A 19474-nucleotide genomic window follows, 5' to 3' on the forward strand; every position below is an offset into this window, starting at 1 on the left:
AAGAAAATCAATGTGGCAAAATATTAAAAATGGTGAATTTGGGTAAAGTATATATGAGAAGTGTTTTTCTGTATTATTCTTGACATTTGTAAGTTTGGAATTATTTCAAAAATACATTGGGTGCTACCTACCCTCTTCCTTATTAGTCCTTCCAGCTGCTTGACCCAGAATTCCCCACCTCTAAACTGGGCAGTCGGCTAGTCTGCTCACTTCGGTAAGCGTTCAGGTACAATGAGAGCTTAGCACCGTTAGGCACTCAGATGCCTGAACTGACGTTTTAGAAACCATTCACACAAACAGCAAAAAATTCATCCGGTTTTGATTCTGGAATGTATAAGTCACCTCCTATGGATGAGGAGACTGCCATTTAAATTACTGATGATGGCTGTCACATTTGAATATTATTTTTCCAATTTCACTTATTACATTTTGTTTCAGAAGGGCAGGAAGAAGGAACAGACATCCTTCTCAAATGGCCTGGCATATGATTGAATTCCGCAAGGCTGCATGTTTAGAGGTATTGTTATTCAAGAGTGGCCTATTTAGTAGCACAGAAACTAAATACGTATTATTGGCTTACTTCCTTCATTGCACAGCCATGAAGACAACTGAACCTCTCTATAGGTTGTTGCTGAACTTGTCTGAGGTTGTGGTATTTAATGATAGACTTAGAGAATCTTCACAGTCATAGTACAAATAAGCAATTTGTTTAAAAACACAAATTACAGTGCTTCTGCCGACATATGACGGGTCAGGGTCAATAGGTACTAAATTTTCTCATAATGTCTACAGAACACACTTAACTCTCTGATTGGAGCAATTCAATAGAGCAAAATAATGGGCAGCGTAAGAGACTGACCAATAGTGTGGACTCTGACATCAGCCCTGGCTTCTTCCCAGCTCCATCACTTACTCATTATATGACTTTGGACAAGTATATGATGTACCTGAACCCCAGGTCGCTTATTTGTAAACAGGGATAATAACACCATTTACTTTATAAGATCATTATGTGGATGAAATGAGATAATGCAGGCAAAGCACTTAACCCAATACATAGCACATAATAAAGAATGTCACTGCAATAATAATAGGGACGCTGATAAAAGAAACACATGATAATGAAAGTGGTGGTGACCTGCAATCTCTTAAAATATGGGCAGCAGTTTGAGGAGGATTCTTTAGTCTCTTGCCAGGACAACACCTGTAAACAACTGCATGCAGGGTAGAGGTCTGTGAATGAGATTAACCAGAATCTGTTGAGCAGTAGAAGAGCAGCCTCAGCTGGAAAGCAACAAGCCCCGCAGTTAACTCACTGCATTTATTAGATAGGCACCCCCTTCTTTGCAGCGGCCACAGGATACCCAGGCCCTTCTGAGTAGGGTCCCCGGGGGAAACCCCTTCAATGTTATGTGTTTTGTTTTTTTTTGTAAGTTACCTTCAGTTTATTATTACAATTTTTTTCTTTTTTTTTAAGTGAGGTATAATTGACATATAACATTATATTAGTTTCAGGTGTACAACATAATGATTCGATATTTGTACACATTACAAAATGATCACAATAAGTCTAGTTAACATCTATCACCTTACACAGCTACAAAAAAATTTTTTTTCACTGTCCTGTTTACTGCTCTAAATGAAATAAATGTGGCACTCAGCTGGCTGCCACTTTACTAAATCAATTCCTCTGGCTTTCAGATGGCCTGCAGGAAAACAAGGCATTCAACCAAATTAAAAGAATCCTATTAAAATTTTTAAACTGGCAGAACATATGCCATTTGGTTCAAAACGTATAGCTGACAAGACAGTGGTGGGCATAAAATAAGCAGAAAAATACACATATAGTCACTATATTTAATTTTAAGGTCTAAAGCCCTTTCTAAACCACCTGACAAAGGGGCTCAGAAGACCAGATGTCCATGTATCAAATTTCTTAAATGACTGTTTAGGCCTACTCAGAGGACATTCAAATGGTCCTTCACAGCCTCCTAATGAGCCAGCACACACACAGCAATGAGGACAGGCTGCTCATGGGAGCCCATAGTTATATTAATCGTTAAAGACACATGATCCCAGAGGTCAGGAATATTCTCTGTGACAGGAGTGTTTTCTTCCTAATTTCTAATGTGATGCTAGAGAAAAAGAAAAAAGGAAAGATCCAAGTGCATGTATCAGAGCTATGGATATTTGATAATAAACAAGACTGCAGCCAAAGTCTTAGATGCTCACAGCTACAAAGACTCTCGGATCACGAAGGCTACCACCACACAGAATGACCCACTGCACTCCATCTCTAACGTTCCTTGTCAAACGGCCTTCGGGCCCACGCTTCTCAGAGCATTTGCTGTCTCCCAAAGCCGTCCACTCTGTCTTTAGACTCTTCTAGGGGTAAGAAAGCCCTTTTTTCTCCTAAGTTGACATGTATCTCCGTGTCTCCTCATGGGTAAACAGAACGACTTCCTCTTTCATCGGGTGTCCAAATAAATTCCGGAAGGCAATTATGGCATCTGTGTTTACTCATCTCTTTCCCAGACTGTCCCCCTCACTGGACAGCTTTTGAATTGAATGCCATAAGCACCATACAACCGACTTGGTGATCAGTACCTTTCCCGTTTCTACAGGCGCCATGCTGTCCATTTATGGAGTTAGATGGGGAGAGTACAGACAGCATGTTTGGATGGCCACGGCTGGTCAGGAAGGACACCTGGACGCTTAATTTACCTGAGCTCTCTTTTTAAATATGCTCCTTCTCTAGAAGTTTCTCAGCATTAGGAAAGAATAAGATCTTGAAGAAGACCGGAAACTCACAGACATCACTCTACAGCAGCAGTGTGATACAAGGTTAAGAAATCATAAGGCAAACATGAACCGAAATCCTACCTCCACCACTTCGCTGCCATTTAAATTCTGGATACATCCTCAGTTTTCACATCTGTCTGTGTGGATCATGCCCATATGTCAAGAGGGGTTTGACGAAACAGTGACAGAATACGCTATTGTATAGCAGCCAATTCACAGGAGGACTCATTGTTTTTCTTTCCCCGTTTTTAATGAAAACCACATTTTGGTGAATTTTCTTTAAAATGTTAACATACCTAAACTACCTGGGGTAGTTGGATCTTCTGTAATCTGCTTCCTCTAATTTTCAAACCTCACAGGATGTCCATGGTTTTAAAATACTTTAACCCATATTCTAGCTGAATGGTTCTTTAAATTTAGACATATCAGGTAATTTAATTAAATGGTCCTACTTATTTACTGATGGTAATTTACATAAACACAATTGCTCCGCAGATTTTTATGCACTATTCTAAATTATGTTTGATAAATGACCTGGTTTTTAAGTTATGTATATCTTTTAGTTTTTAATCTATGAAAGTGATGTCACTCTGACACACTTGGCTTTTTATCAATACTTCCATAAGCGCAAAACCATTAAAAAATGACTAGCCAAGTAAAAGTCAACACAGGAAAAGAATCCAGGAACAAAAGAATACAAAATTAATAAGCGTTTAATTTTGTCCTACTGCCATGTTTCCCCGAAAATCAGACCTAGCCAGACAATCAGCTCTAATGCATCCTTTCGAGCAAAACTTAATATAAGACCCGGTATTATATTATATTATATTATATTATATTATATTATATTATACTCTGTTATACTATACTATACTATACTATACTATACTATACTATACTATACTATACTATACTATATTACATTATATTATGTAAGACCCGGTCTTATTTTACTATAATAAATAATATAGTAACATAAGACTGGGTCTTATATTAATTTTTGCTCCAAAAGACTCATTAGAGCTGATTGCCCGGCTAGGTCTTATTTTCAAGGAAACACGGGGTTAGCCTTTACATTTGTAAATGGAGATGTCTTTCAATGCAAATACCTTCCACAGACTGCAGAAGTATCTGTAAAACTAATTTATTTTTCCCTTCCAAGGGAGAACGTGAACATCCACTTCCATTTGGAGGACCCTGACCCCTATCCTACCCAATTCCTTGCTTTCCCACCATAAATCTGCTCACCTAACTCAGTAATTTGTTTCTATTACTAATAGAACACTCTGTCATAAAATACTCTTGTACCAATAAGCAACAGTATGAAATTATTTCTATTAAGTGCAAAATAATTAATCATAAGAGGTAATTACAGAATTTGAGAGCCAAAAGAGTCAGGACAACTACTTAGGATATTTAACAGATGAGGCAACTGAGGCCCAGAGAGGTTAACCAGTGAGGTCAGAGTCCCACAGCTAGTCAGTGACACAGGTGGCCTAGGATGAATGCCTGTCTTCTGTCTCTGCTGGTAATAGAGTGTTAGCTCCAAAATGGCTTATTATTTGCAGTGTTTCCTAAAGTATGTTTTTTAGGAACTTTAGTTCCAGGGTGGTAATAGCTGAGAGCTGTTTGGGGAGGAGGAAGAAGAATTTCCCAAATTACATTGAAAATCATTGAGTTAAACAAAGCTAATGGGACTTCTGCTGCAGGACTTCTCAGGGCCTTTAATATAGACTGTTTCTTGTGTAAATGCAAAGGGGACCATAGTCAGCAACATTTTTAATCATGGAATTCTTTTGTTTTTAAAGCATGCTATGGGTAAAGTGTTCCATGAAATACAATTTGGGAAATGTAAAGGCTAATATATGCAATGTAAATTACTTATGACTTTTAGATGTTAGTATATTTTGTTCTTTGTTTGCTTATATGTGCCAGCATATACACAAAGCCAGACACATGAACCAATGCAAATTAGTTCAGCAATATGCCATAAAAATCAAATTTATAGTCCATAGTACATAACAAAGACTTTTTAGGATGGCTAAATGTTGGTTGCCTACCATTTGCTCTAACTTCTACAAAACAGGAAGGGTTCCAAGGCAATTAACAAGCTGAAGAAAAAGTAGGTAATACAGTACATTACAGCATCTGTAGAATTCTTGTCTTTAGTTCAGCGGCTCCAGAATCAGAGTCAATAGATTCGTGGTGCAGCCAAGAAAGTACAATCAAAAGTGTCAGTAACAAAATCAGGCTTACACTGGAGGAAAGGTGAAGATGCTTTGAGTCTGAATGTACGGAAGTCATAAAGCATGCAAGGTCACAGGACTTAGCGCAAACCGGAGCGCTATCTTTATTCCACGAGGCCTCTGAGCTACAGCCTGTGTAAGAGATTCCCAAAGCTCTTTCAGCCTCTGCACAGACTTTATTTAATACCATAGGAACGGAACAGAGCTTGTTAGGTTCCCTGTAGAAGCGGCTGTCGGTAAGCCCAGGTGTTTGTGGACTAAGTGTGCCTGGACCTTTGCTGGAGCACAAACCTTGACCTAGTCTAGGTATGTGGCAGCTCTGCAGCCAGCTGGCTTTCACAAAGCCTGAAAGACAGAACAGTTGGCTGAGGTCCATTAGAGGCCATCCCTGAGGTTGAGCTCTCTGCAGGAGGACAGGATCGATAGATGGACTCAAGATGGCCACCTCCGACCTGCTGAGGAAGCAGCTTCTTCAATGTAGGTACAATTCAGGCTGTTTCCCTTCTGCTGGGAGGCAGTCTTTTCTCTTCTTTAAAAAGACAGTTCATATTATTAAAAAGTAATGGTGTTTTATAGGCATTTTCTCCCACAAAATCTAAAATGCAATGCCCTAATGACAATGGATCCTTTAACGGTAGAGAACACACAAGGGGTGTATGAAGAGCTTTAAAGGCGTGGGGCAGGCAATTCTGCCCACTTTACAGGCGGATCATACAACAGCACTGCAAAACACTGACAAAGTGCTAATGGGAGCTAGGACAAGAGTTTGCAAAGAGCATGAAATGGCTTCCTCATAACCGGTATATTTTATGTTTGTAGCATAAGAGAAGAAGAGAGCTGAGGACTCACCAATGTGAAGGAAGAAAACTATAGAGCTAGGAGAGCAAGATAACACCCCTTCCTTCAAACACCCGTCCCATTTAAAAACTTTTAACCCACTTTCTCCCTTCAAAATGATAAATATAAGAAATTTTAAAATGTAAGCAGAAAGAATATAATAACTACTTGTAACTCCAGCTTCTATCACTAAAATGCTGGTGTATATCCTTTCACACTTTCGAGTGTACTTATATATGCCAGGTTTATATAGTTTATTTTTTCCAAAAAAAGGGGATCATACCTATATATCATCCTGTGGCCTTATATTTTTACTCACTGACATGCTGTGAACATCCTTCTATGTCTATAAAAATAACCCTGGCTACCCCATCTGTAAGGGCAGTGAGACACCAGGTAAGGAGCTTGGACTGGGGTCAGGCCAGTTAGGATTTAAGTCTCAGGTTGGCTAATTTCTACCATATGACCTTCCGGGAGTTCTTTGGCTTCTCTAAGCCTCAGCTTTCTTATCTGCTCAATGGAGATTACGATAATGCCTACTCCATAGGTTGCTGCTAGAATTAAATGAAAAGGTGCATGTAAAGTGCTGAATAAATACCTGACGTGACAGCTATGAGCTCAACATCGGTAGCTACTACTATTATGTGGCTATTGACTATTCCATCATACGATTGTATTGCATTTAAAAAAAATCCAATCCCTCTATTCTTGGGCATTTAGGTTATTTTAAATTTATTTTTACACGTTTTATTTTGAAATCATTATAGACTCATGGGAGAGAAGTCTCAGCTACCCTACATCCAGTTTCCCACAGTGGTAACATCTTACCTAACCACGATACACTATCAAAACCGGGAAATTGACAATGGGATAAACTACAGCTCTTATTCAGATTTCACCAGTTTTACATGCTCTCATTTGTGTATATGTGTGTAAATACTGGTCAATGCAATTTGATGCTCTGTGTAGATTCACGGAACCACCCCCAGAAGGAGGATACAGACCTTTCTATCAGCACCAAGCTCCCTCTTGCTACCCCTTTATAATCACACCCTTACTTTTCCCCTTTCCCCCTCCTCCTTGTCCCTAACCTCTGGTGACCACTCATCTCTTGTCCATCTCTACAATTTTACCACTTCAAAAATGTTAATAAGTGGATACACCATGTGTATGATTTCAGTCAGCACGATGCCCTTGAGGTCCCTTCAACTGGTATATAACCAGCGTCTGCTCTTTCACACTGCTGAGTAGTATTCCGTTGTACAGATGTACCACAGTTTGTTTAACCATTTATCTGTTGAAGGACGTTTGGGTTGGTCCAGTCTTTGGCTAATACAAATAAACGTGCTCTAAACATTTGTGTACAGGCTTTTGTGTGGACTTAAATTTATATTTTCTCTGGGATAAATGCCCAGGAATGTAAATGTTGGGTTGTATGGCAAGTGTATTTTGTTTTATATAAAACTGCCAAACAATTGTCCAGAGTGGCTGTACCATTTTGCATTACCACCAGAAATGTATGAGTGATCCTGTTTCTCTGTATCCTCACCGGCATTTGGTACTATCAATATTTTTTTTTAATGTTACATATTCTATTACATGTGTGATAATCTCTCATTATGGTTTTAAGTTGCCTTTTCCTAATGGCCAATGATGTTGAACATCTTTTTCTAATTTTTGGATATCTTTATTGGGATAAATTTTTAAGTTAATTTCTACAAATTAATTCTTCAGTGTGGAGTTGCTGGATAGGCAAATTTTTTTTTTTAAAGTTGAAACATTATGTCATATTGCCCTCCAGAATAGTATCAGCTTATACCCCCATCAGCAGCATGTGAATTGCTCAGCTTTTAAATTATACCTAATGCTCTCACTATCTCCCCTAAAGGGTTAAAAAGAAGCTTCTTGCCAATATACTCCCTACTCCCAGGGAAATAAAATAAAAATTGGGTTGCCCCAAATCTCAATGGATCAGAAATGAGCCAACTAAAGTTCCCTCTTCAAGGACCTCCCACATTCAAACATGCATTTAACATTTTCATCAAACACATTAGGAAGAAAGGAAATTCATTTACCTTTATGGGCAATATGACACAGATCTTCTTGCATTTTAGAAAACTCTGATGAGGTTTCAGAGCCATCAGAAGAATTTTTCTCCTCTCCAAAATCTAGTGTTGATAAATTAGGATTGGAGGAATGTAGTCTTGGTTGGCCAGGAAAATGTTTAGGAACCTAGAGTGATAGCAAAAGGAGATATTTGTTTGCAGATGCAAATTGCTTAGAATATTTACATGTTTCTAAGATTGGAAAGTAGTAAGAGAAGAACACTATACAGGTAAGTCTTTCTATTGAGTGATTACTTATAAGAAAATTAAATGAAAACTCAGGAAAGCACTTTCTTCTGTAAGTTGCTTTGGCTTCTTGCAAAAAATGAAAACGGGTGAGAAATCACATACACTAGTCCATCTTTATCTGTGGGGATAAGACCCCCAGTGGATATCTGAAACCATGGATAGTACTGAACCATCTAGGCACGCCATTTAAACCACATGAATTGTTTATTTCTGGAGTTTTCCATTTAATATTTTTAGATTGCAGTTGGTTGCAGGAAACTGAAACCACAGAAAGCAAAACTGTGGATAAGAGGGGACTGCTGTATTCTTTGGAAATGATAGAAGCATTAAAGCTATATGTTGAAGATGACAGCGAAAGCTGCCAGGCTCTTTCTCATTTGTACTTAATTCCTGCCTCTAAGCAATAATCATCTAGGATCGAAGTTGTTAATACAGCATAGGTTTAAAAATGGTTTCTTTATTTGCTCCTGGTGTTTCTACAAAATGAACTAACTTTTCACATATTTGTACACAAATCACTCTTTACATTGAAAGTATTTGAGTTTAAGTGTAAAGTTAAGTTTAAGTATAAAGTGCTTTGAATCAAAGAGTATACAAGAATATAGCAGATGGCCTATCCGTAACTTTCTGATTTATTTGGACTTTAACAATGTCACAATTTAATATGCAATGGCCAAACTGCAAATCTTGGCCTCTGGCTTAGCTATGCATTGGGAGAGTCAGCGGCTAGTATGACATAGTACACCTCTGATGGGAAATTGGGAGGTTGGAGACAAGAGGCAGAAGAGTGTCTGCACAATGTCCTGTTCCCAGAAACTCCAGCCAGTAGGCTCAGAGGGATGAGGAATCCACTGAGCAGCAGCAGAAGACACAGGTCAGAGCGCCTCCCCAAACAGGGAAGCGGGCAGGCAGGGGAAACCTAAGCTGTAGAAATGGCTGCAGCGCCCCTAATCTTATGCCATTTCCCCTTACTCAATATCCATTCCATGCCTATTCTAGTACCAGAAAATCCAAGTGACTGCTTTTATCTGTCTGCACAGGGTAGTTGAGGGAATATTCATTTATCTATTCTCCTGAGTCCAAATAGCTCTCAGCAGGTGGCACGCAGAGCAGGGCCAAGGAAGAAACCAGCCCGTTGGGGAAGCAATGGTTACCTGCAGCATTCCTTTAGTATCTTTGCCAATAGCTCTGGACCGCCACCTCCTGTGTGGTCTTTTCTCCTTTTTGGGACTTTCAAAAGCTCCACCCTTTGTTTTAAAACAGGAAAGAGAGCACAGACAGTAAGGTCCACCAAACCAAGGGGGGGGAAACGCACAGCAAAGTGACCACCTCCATCCCCTCGACACTTGGCCAAAGCCACTGACCAGACAAGATCCCACTGATAGTGGAAGGCGGGGAGGAGAAAGGAAAGCAGAAGAATGTCAGAATGTAAACAGAAGAGGGAGCTGGCTCACCTGGATGGCGTTGATGGCTGGCGCTGAGTATGTGCGATGCAGGACATCCATGCTTTGGAGGAGCTGGCTCATTTCCACCAGGTAGGCGTGACAATGTGCCAGGTCTGCAGGGCCAAAGCAAATGGCGATTGAGAAGCATTTCTCTTGGCACTCAAGGTTCACTATGCTAGCCTCAGCTACTTTTCTTATTTATCTATAGTGATTTACATCTGTTAGAATAGAAAAATTTTCACTTCCTTTTTTACAAGAGAGGCAGTAGATGGCTGTGGTGAACAGCATGGATCTGGAGAACCAGGATGCCTCCGTTTGAATACATGGAATGACCTGTGAATCTTGGGCAATTTATATAACTTCTCTGCGCCTCAGTTTTCTCATTTGGAAAATGAAGATAATTATATGCCTAGCTCACAGGACAGCTATGAGTTAAATGAGTTGATATGCACAGCACACTTTGAGAGTGCTGGCACCTTGTAAACATTAACTAAATCAGCCATAATCACCATCATCACCATCATCATCATCGTTTCTAATACTCAATAACAGGAGGTCACTCTCTGATTCTCTGATTATAAAGACCCCATACAAGTTAAATGGTTGAAAATAAAATGAAGGTTGTACTGGTCTCTAAGGATAACTGTGTCAATAGTGGAACTGCATGAGGACCCTGATGACGCCCTTCAAACTGACCTTGGAGGACCTAAAAGTATTCTTGGACCAGTTCTTGAGTCACTAACTCAAAAATAGCCCACAATTTGCTGTTCGCTGGGTGACAGTAGCTGTTTCTGCCAAGGAATCAAAACCCAAATGCATTAAGATAGTGGTCTCAAATGTTGGCATCTTCAGAATCACCTGGTGAACCTGTCAAACCGCAGGTTGCTGGGAATCCAACAACGTTCTCTGACTCAGTCTACCTGGGTTGGGCCTGAGAATTTGTTTTTTAAATTACACGTGTCCATGTCCCATCCCCAGACAATTAAATCAGAACACTTTCAATCCCATTGGTGATTTTTGTTTGTTTTTTCAGTTCCTTGGGTGATTCTTAGTTAATTAAGGTTGCGCACGCTCAGCTCCCTAATGGCAAGAATTCTCAATCCTGGCTCCTTATCAGAATCACTTAGGGAACTTTGGAAAATTAGTGATACCAGGGCCCTAATCTAGGCCAATTTAAAGAGATTCTTCTGGACAGGGGTCAGGGCCTGGGTATTCTTGCATTTTAAAAGCTCTCTTGGTGATTCTAATGGGCAGCCAGGGCAGAGGACACTGGTTTGTGGGGATCTCCATTTGGTTCACCCACTCACCCCTCCAACAGTGACTCTCAATGTTGGATGCACATCAGAATCATGTTTGGCACTTGATAAAAATGGAGAGCTGTGCAGACCCCAGCCCTGGAGACTGCGATTGTGTAGGCCCACGTGGAAATCAGGCATTAGTCAAGAACAGAAAAGAAAACCTGTCTGCATGCACACCCAGCTGAAGATATAAAGCTCTGCAAGGAAAGTGTCTTTGGGTAATTATGAGTGCAAACTTAATAACTAAAATATGAGATGGAATGTAGACCAGTGACAGGGAAGCATATAAATTCATCTGAGGTGTGCATGCTAAACCAGTATAATCTAAGAGGCATGACAGAAACAAGCCGAGGTTTCAAGTCACTTTACCTTTTGAGCATTTTTCCATGTCCTCTGAAGACTGTAACCATAATGGAACTCGAGTCTCACCACCACAAGAAAATGATAAATGGCTTCCAGTTTGAAACGAATTCTGCTTTGATAAACTGCTGCGCTGTTCCACAAATATAAAAAAGCACATTATAAATGAAAACAGAGCCCAGTCGGAACACATTAGGGTAGAAGTATAACAACGTGGGTTAGTGGCTAATGGAAGCCATCTGCCTGTAATGAGGAAGAAGCTTCTAGCAAAACACTCCACTGGAGAGCTTAGCTCCAGCTGTCACCCCAGCGTGGCCATACCATGCTCTGAAGCCTTGGACTGTAATCCTTACGTTCTTCTTTGGTCAAATGATAATCATATCAAAAAATGATATAAATGTTGGGAGATTTTGCAATCCTGTAACGCTATAAATGTACCTACTGCATTTTACAACCAGATAAGAAAAGCAAAGTCAAACTGGTGAAGCGTTCAGGGCTATTAAATTTCTCAGGGCTATTCTTTAGTTACTGTCCCAGTGATAACAGGTGCTCCCCGGGCCCTGGTTCTGACTGACTGGGCAGACACCTTAAATACCAGCTCAAGCTTCCCTGCTCCTCCCCGCACACCTTTCCTTCTTCAGACACCACCCCACCAAGGTGGGACTCCACCACCCAAAGCCACCCCTTCTTTTAGATTCATTATCGGCAAACTATTACCTTCCTACTTGAAATGGAGTCCGAGACAACAGACGGAGAGTCTGTGACGGTGGATGCTTGGAAAAAGTGATTAACTTCGTGTGGAAACATAGCGATTTCATTCTGACGATACATTCGGTGGTGGCGGAGCTTGGATACCCACTCATCAAAGGTTTCTTCTGACTTGACCTAAATTGTTAAGTTGAAAGAAGGAAACCATAGCTTCACTCACTGAAAAGAAAGATTCTTCATCAAATTGAGGTTACTCCTGACACCCTCTCTTGTCAGATTGGCACACATAGAAACGTAGAAATATCAGCTTATTGACTTAGTTTACATTTATGGGACCAATGGGAACAAGTTTGAGGAGGAAATGGAAAGTAAAAATGATCTTCGTAAACTATATATTTAGGCTTTCTATGAAAGGGTCCAATTGTTATGCTATTATTAAGAAAGCAAAATAGTATCAATTACATTAAACAACAAATAAACTGAAATTTACATTTGCCTGTCTCTTAAAGCATTTCCAAGTTCTCTTGTTCCAACTTCTCCTTTCCCTACTGAAATTAGTGCCCTCTTTCTTTATAAACTCTTTTATGATCCAGACTTTAAAGATCAATCTTCTCTGAACTCAAATGAATTAGTAAATTCTTCCTAAAATATTTAACCTTGTTAATCTTCTCTGACAAAGAATATATTGCTGAGGAATATGTGTTAATGAATGTGAAGGTTATTTAAAAGAACATTTCTCCTGCCCTCAGAAATTGAAAAAAATCACACACACACACACACTTAGCCATTCTCTCCATAAATGAATATCTATCAATGTCTAATTTTCATGAAGAATAATGTTTGTAACTAGTAACTTTTATTATATTTCAAATGCACATAAACGTACTAAAAAGAATATCATAAGTATTGATGCACCATAGATATTTCTTAATAGTCAATATTTTTGTGTGCGTATGAGGGTATTTTAATATTTTCAAAATGAAAAATCATAGATACCTATATACTAGAACATGGAGGCTCCTGAAGTGGCAATTTATAATAACCCAAAAGGAAGCATGGTAGGCTAAGTTCCAAGAAGAAAAATCCAGGTCAATTCTGTTAAAATCTTTATAAATGCTACTGCTGAGAGCAAGGATGTGGACATAAATATCAGCAGCATCATTCACTTAGGAAATGTTCGGTTGCCTCTTACGTTTTTTGTGTTGATTAGAAGTACATACAAGACTTCAAACCTCTCCAGGTGCTAGTAAACGTGTCACGTACAGGAAGAAGCAATACAAATAGAGTCATCTCTCTGTTTCCCTTAAATTATGTTCTTGAAATAAATTTCATTTCCCAGATGTGGTTAACAGGAATTTTAACAGGAATCTTGTGTCATCCTTTACACTTAGCTACTCTCGGAAGCCCTTAAAAATCAGTGCCCAAAGCATGCATCTTGATTCATTTTGTATTGGTTAAACAAGGTAGAAGAATAAAATAGCTTTATTAAATAATTTACTAGGGACCGGAGTTCTATGCCAGCCCCTCAAGTAGTTACAGGACTGTGGATAGAGAGCCACTTAACTCTCTGGGCTACGATCCCTCCTGTATAAAAGGAGACAATGGGACTGGATGGCCCATATTTAAAAACTGCCTGCCTCTGAGGCTATTAACGAGGACCCTCCGATAGCTACACCTACCTACACTAACAGTCATAGCTGATGTTCAAAGGAATGAACAAAAAGCACAAAGAGGACTTAAAGTGAATCAATACAGAGACATAGTAAACTGTTGATCATGGTGTTAGTATTTGATATATTTTAAGGCATTCTAGTTCTTTAAAAATTAGGAATTAATAATCAATCACTTTTATTCTGTTAACTAGAAGAGTGAATGAATGAACAAGAACTTATAATTTCCTGACCAGGTCAAAGCACAGAACTAAGAGTCATTGGGAGTACATGGAAAAATAACCTCATTATTGTCAAGGAGATTGACCATTGAAACAGAGGTGGGGGTAATAGTTATTTATTTATTTGTTTATTTATTTATGATTCTAAGTCTCTCCCTCCTTTACTTCACACAAGTTGTTCTCAACCAGGGGTGACTTACCCACTACCCCCAGGGGACATTTGGCAATGTCTAGAGACATTGTTTGCTTGTCGTACCTGGAGGGGGATTATTACCAATGTGTATTAATATTAGGTAGAGGCTGGGGACACTGCTCAATATCCTACAAGGCACAGGACAGGCCCCCACAAGCAAAGAATTCTCCAGCCCACCATGTGACTAATGTCGAGGGTGAGAAACCCTGCTTTACACAATTAACTACAACCACAGGCACAGGGGCTTCTGCTAGGAAACAGTACGGGTTTGACTATCTTGTGCAGTCAGTCAGCCTCACAAACGTGGAACGTGCGCATTTGCCCCAGCACCACATCCCTGGGGAGGACAGGGAGCTCATAATCTCATGCTTTTATTCTTCCAACCCCCGGCCCCCATTCCCAACATTCCAAATAATTTGCCCAAGGTAGAAAAGAGTTTTAGCATTTTCTCAGTTAATTTCTAACATTCGATTACCACCTAATAATTTTATATACGTACACGATAATTAAACTTATTGAGACTACTGTGGGTCGGGCACTATGCCAAGTTTTCTACGTGCAGCCCTACAAGATGAGTACTATAATAATTCCCATTTGGTGGTGGTGGGGCGGGGGGGGAGGCATGAAAACCGAGACTTTCAGAGCTTCAATCATTTGCCAAAGGTCAACAACTAGTAAGTAGCCAGGTCAAGAGCTGAACCAGATCTGAATCCCCAAAGCTCTTGCGTCGTGCTGTTCACCCTCTCTACCACCTGCAGGAGAGAGGGCACAGAGGGTAGTTAAGCAGCCTTGAGAGGTGCTGTTTGGAGGCCCATACTTTAAGGCAAAGTTTCCTGACATGCACTGTAATATGAGAATTTTAACGGAATCCCTATAAAATTAGCCAAAATTGTATGACAGACTAAATATTAAATATTGTATTTCAGGGAGCCCATTGAAAAACTATGGTAAATGGTTATTTACTGAAGATGGTACTGCCTGGAGAAAGGCGGAGGGGGAGGCATGTTTGGAAATATGCAGTTTTTTGTTATTGATCGTTGTCACAATCATGGGGAAGAGGGTAGTGGGGGGCCGAGGGGGCCAGGATAAGAACCCTTCAGCAGCATGAGAGACAGTCCTGCACATGAAGAACTGTCCCATCGAAATATCAACAGCGTTCGTTAGAAATAGTTCCATAATGAAGATCTTCTACGTGTTAGCGGGATGTTTTGAAATATTCAAAAGGCACCACCAATAACAGTGGGACCGACGATCCCTTCGCAACATAAGGGGACTTTGCAGTGGGAAACGGCGCCTGGGAGGCAGCCTCACCTTCAGATGGTAGATGTGCTCCTCGGTGTCTAGATCGATGCATTTCGATGATTTCTTTACGGACATCACTGAGAGCCCAACATCAATGCAGCCATGCAGCTTCTCTCTCTCTATCTGCAGAGGCACGGAGAAGCCACTTGAGAACCACGTGTTAAAATGGTAGTAGCACCCTTGACACTCCTTCCCTCCACGCTCACCTTCCACATCCACTAATAGCAAACATAAGAACGATGATGTATCAAGCACTCAGGGTGAACCAGTACTGAGTTGTATGTGCTGTACATGCATTATCTTATTAATCTTGGAGGGGTTATGGAACAAGGGGTCTGTCTACACAGCCTGCAAGTGAGGAAGCTAGAAAGCGAGCCCCGTGGACTGACTCCACGGCCGCGAGTTCACCTTTAACTGCACTGCCTCCCACAGAGTTAGTTTCCAGGGTCTAAATTCTTTTGGAAGTGCTTTAAGTAGAGGAGGAGGGGGAGGAAGCTAAGACAGGCTACCGTGGGTCTGGCATTATGCCACGTTTTCTACACATGACCTTCCAAGGTGAGCACTGTAAGAAAGGCGAGGAGAAGAAGAAGGAAGAGTGGGATCAGAGAATGGCCTCTGCGGAGGGCAGAACCCACCGGCATTCCGAGTCCTCCTGGGCCACCTGCCTAGTGGTAACACAGGGGGAACTCTACATCACCCTCACCAAGGTCGTTCTTCACCAAACCCCTCAGCCACTGTGACAGTGGGAGTGACACTTGCACTATGTTTTAGTCCTGTTATCTCAATACAAAAATATCTTCTCCTATCCAGAGAACCGCTGAGCGTGACCCTAAGACCAGAACAGACTCCTGGATACACAGTAAGATGTTGAGAGGAGCTCCCTTCCTCCATTTGGCAGGTGAGCTGAGCCCACCTAGACCCCAGAGCTGGGGCAGTGGAGAGCAGGTACCTCTGTTCCCTGTGAAGGAATTATTACCCTTCCGTGGTTCTCAGTTCAGAAAAATGAAATCCCCACATGTGCACAATTTCATCTATGGGCCCTTCAGAATTCTTCAAGAGCGTGTTGGATTAATGAGAAAACTTACATCAGTTTGGCTCTTGGCGTATTTCAAGATTCCTTTGTCCAGATAGAAGAATCTCTGTGGGGAGAAAAGTATAATTCAGTAAGATATTCCATTTAAACGTTTTTTATCCCTGGGTCCCAATTTTCAACTTCAAATTAAATATAAGTGTCTAAGAACTGGCTGCTGAGTGCAGTGGTGTGGGTTCAAAGAAAGGTGAGGCCGAGGCCATCCTCTTACCTTGTGCCAGCCTTTCAAGGGCCATTTCCTCTTTTTCAGCAAAAACCCTTTCTGAACTGATGGCTCCTGGGTGTAATTCATCTCTCCCCTCAGTCCTTCCACCACTTCCCAGCTGTCCTGTTCCAATAAAAGAGTTCATGCTAAATGGCTATCTTTAAAAATAATAACAACATTAAGAAGCACTTCATCCGACCAGTAAATCCATCCAAGATGGTGAGCCCGGCTAGGTTTGTTGGGGAGAAGAAATTCAAATTTAATTTGTATACCATGCCTGGATCTTACAGACTTAATGCTATAATTTAATGATATCAAATTTGATTTGGATTCAAAAAGCTCTCTCTTAGAAGAGAATGTTTCTCTCTTTGGTGATGAAACCTTGACTACCACAGCTGAAGGTAACGATTTCACTGTAAGCTCTATTTTGGTCCTCTTTGAACATCATCACACAGTTAACTGTTTACTCACCACTACGCCTCAGTCTGAATTTTAACCAAAAGCTACAGATATCAGGATGGCAGCGGGGGTGGGGTCGTGGGGAGATACGGGAAGGTTGGCTAAAAAGTATGAGACTGGATGTAAGTTGGTAAACATGACAATTTGGTTGAAATGATGATTTAATTGTAAGTTAATATCTTCAAATTATAGATATTTAAATATTGAAAATCCTGAAGCATCCAAAAGGTGCTTTAAGCAACAAGTATTTTCGTCCTTTTTTTCCAGAAGTTTTGTTTTCCCCTACTTTCTTTGGTTTCAAAACTTTTTTTTGGAGGGGTGGGTAATTATTGCTGTACTGAGCTGTTTATAATTGTGAAGAGGTACAAATAGTTTTTACAATTTATCGTCCATTGTTGGCTATTTAGGTTATTTCAATTAATTGACTGAAAAAGAATTTAAAAAGGAATACAAAAGAAAAACTCTAAAAATTCTGAAAATGTAGGTTTAAATGCTTGAAAATGCTTAAATCATTGTAAAAGTACCCCGAGATAGACCAAAGTAGGCCATACTTCAGCAGCTGAGATAGTGGATTTTGGGTTATTATTATTTTTACATTTATTTTTGTGATATACATGAAATGCACAAATCTTAAGAGTACAACTCAATGAATTATAAACCTGTACCGTCAGGAACTACCATCCATGTCAGAGAAAACATTTTGAACATAGGAGAATTAAGTTTTGACAAACATGCCCCCCTATTGAGATATTTTTGGCATCTGACATATGTAATTTTATGGCATACAATGTGACAGTTTGGTGCACTTCCATCTCCTCATATAATTACCATTTTTCCTTTGGTGGTAACATTTAAGATCTACTTCTTTTTAACAACTTTTTTATTATTAGTTTCAGGTATACAAAACAACGTAGTGATTAGACATTACACACGTCATGAAGTGATAACCCCAATCCTATCTGACACCATATGTATGAGCTACTATAATACCGCTGACTATATTCCCCGTGCTGTACTTTACATCCTGTGACTATATATATTTTTTTCATTATAGGTGACATTCTATATTATTTTGTATTAGTTTCAGATGTGTAGCATAGTGGTTAGGCATTTATGTAATTTATGAAGTGATCCCTTCGATAAGTCTAGTACCCATCTGACACTATATACAGTTTGTGCAACGTTGACTAGATTCCCCGTACTATACTGCACATGCTCATAACTATTTTGTAACTATCAATTTGTACTTTGTAACGCCTTCACCTTTCTCATCCCCTCCCATTAACAACTTTCAAGTTTGTAATACAGTATTGTTAACTATAGTCACCATGCTACACATTAGATCCCCAGAACTTTTCCTCTTATAGCTGAGAGTTTATACCATTTGACCAACTTCTCCCCATTCTCCCTCCTCTCTGAACTCCACTCAATAGCCATCATTTTACTCTCTCTCTGAGTTCAGCTTTTTCCGATTCCACATTTAAATGAGAACATACAGTATTTGTGTTTCTCTGTCAGACTTATTTCTCTTAGCATAATGCCCTCAACATCCAACCACATTGTCACAAAAGGCAGGATTCCTTTTTTTAATGGCTGAATAATATTCGTGTGTGTGTGTGTGTGTGTGTGTGTGTGTTACACAGTCTTTTCCATTCATCCATTAATGGACACTTAGGTTGTTTCCATGCCTTGGCTATTGTGAATAATGCTGCAATGAATATGAGGGTGCAGATAGATATCTCTTCAAAAGACAAATACGTCCTTTTGGCTAAGATTTTATGTTGACTAACTTGCTCTTAGTCAAATTTCCAGCCTATAGGCATGCAGCATGGGCAGAAGCCAGAAGGGCTGGGAGATAGATGATAAGTGTGGACCAACACCAGGGAGCTGAAGAAATTAGATTCAAGTCCCAGGAAACATATGATCTAATGGAGAGGGCATGGCACACACAGCGAGTGCTGGGTGCTCTGGCCTGGTTTCCATGTTGTCCTCCAGTTCAGTATATGGGAGCACTTTGTAAAAAGAACACTTCCCTACTTTAGCAACTGAACTCTTCATATAGCTATCCTGCCAGATCTGCCTTTTAGCTGACTCATCGCACGTTACTACGAATGCAGTCAAACGTACACGCCAGAGTTTTACAATATGATGGTGGCCCCCCAGGATCTGGAGTTGTAAAAGGAAATTAATTCTTCCTTGAAAAAAAGCAATGCTTCTATTCAGCTCTTAAATTAGAGGGCTTTTTCAGAAAAAAAACACACAAAAAAACAGCAATGTGAAATGA

At 40.1% G+C, this 19474-nt stretch overlaps 1 protein-coding gene across 8 annotated transcripts in view; it reads right to left on the minus strand.

Moving 5' to 3' along the window:
- Positions 1–19474, minus strand: part of OSBPL3 (oxysterol binding protein like 3) — a 159627-nt gene that overhangs the window by 41993 nt on the left and 98160 nt on the right. For 6 of the 8 annotated variants that reach the window (XM_019726119.2, XM_074340879.1, XM_074340882.1 and 3 more), the window contains 8 exons: positions 16738–16854; positions 16522–16575; positions 15446–15559; positions 12060–12227; positions 11352–11475; positions 9694–9797; positions 9394–9486; positions 7961–8117 (listed from right to left, as the gene is read on the minus strand). In XM_019726119.2, the coding sequence (XP_019581678.1) occupies positions 7961–8117; positions 9394–9486; positions 9694–9797; positions 11352–11475; positions 12060–12227; positions 15446–15559; positions 16522–16575; positions 16738–16854 (931 nt within the window). The remainder of the gene's footprint in view (positions 1–7960; positions 8118–9393; positions 9487–9693; positions 9798–11351; positions 11476–12059; positions 12228–15445; positions 15560–16521; positions 16576–16737; positions 16855–19474) is intronic. The other 2 variants (XM_074340883.1, XM_074340884.1) reach the window with 1 other exon arrangement.

This window comes from Rhinolophus sinicus, linkage group LG09 (assembly GCF_036562045.2).
Source record: "Rhinolophus sinicus isolate RSC01 linkage group LG09, ASM3656204v1, whole genome shotgun sequence".
NCBI classification, from domain to species: Eukaryota; Metazoa; Chordata; class Mammalia; order Chiroptera; family Rhinolophidae; genus Rhinolophus; species Rhinolophus sinicus.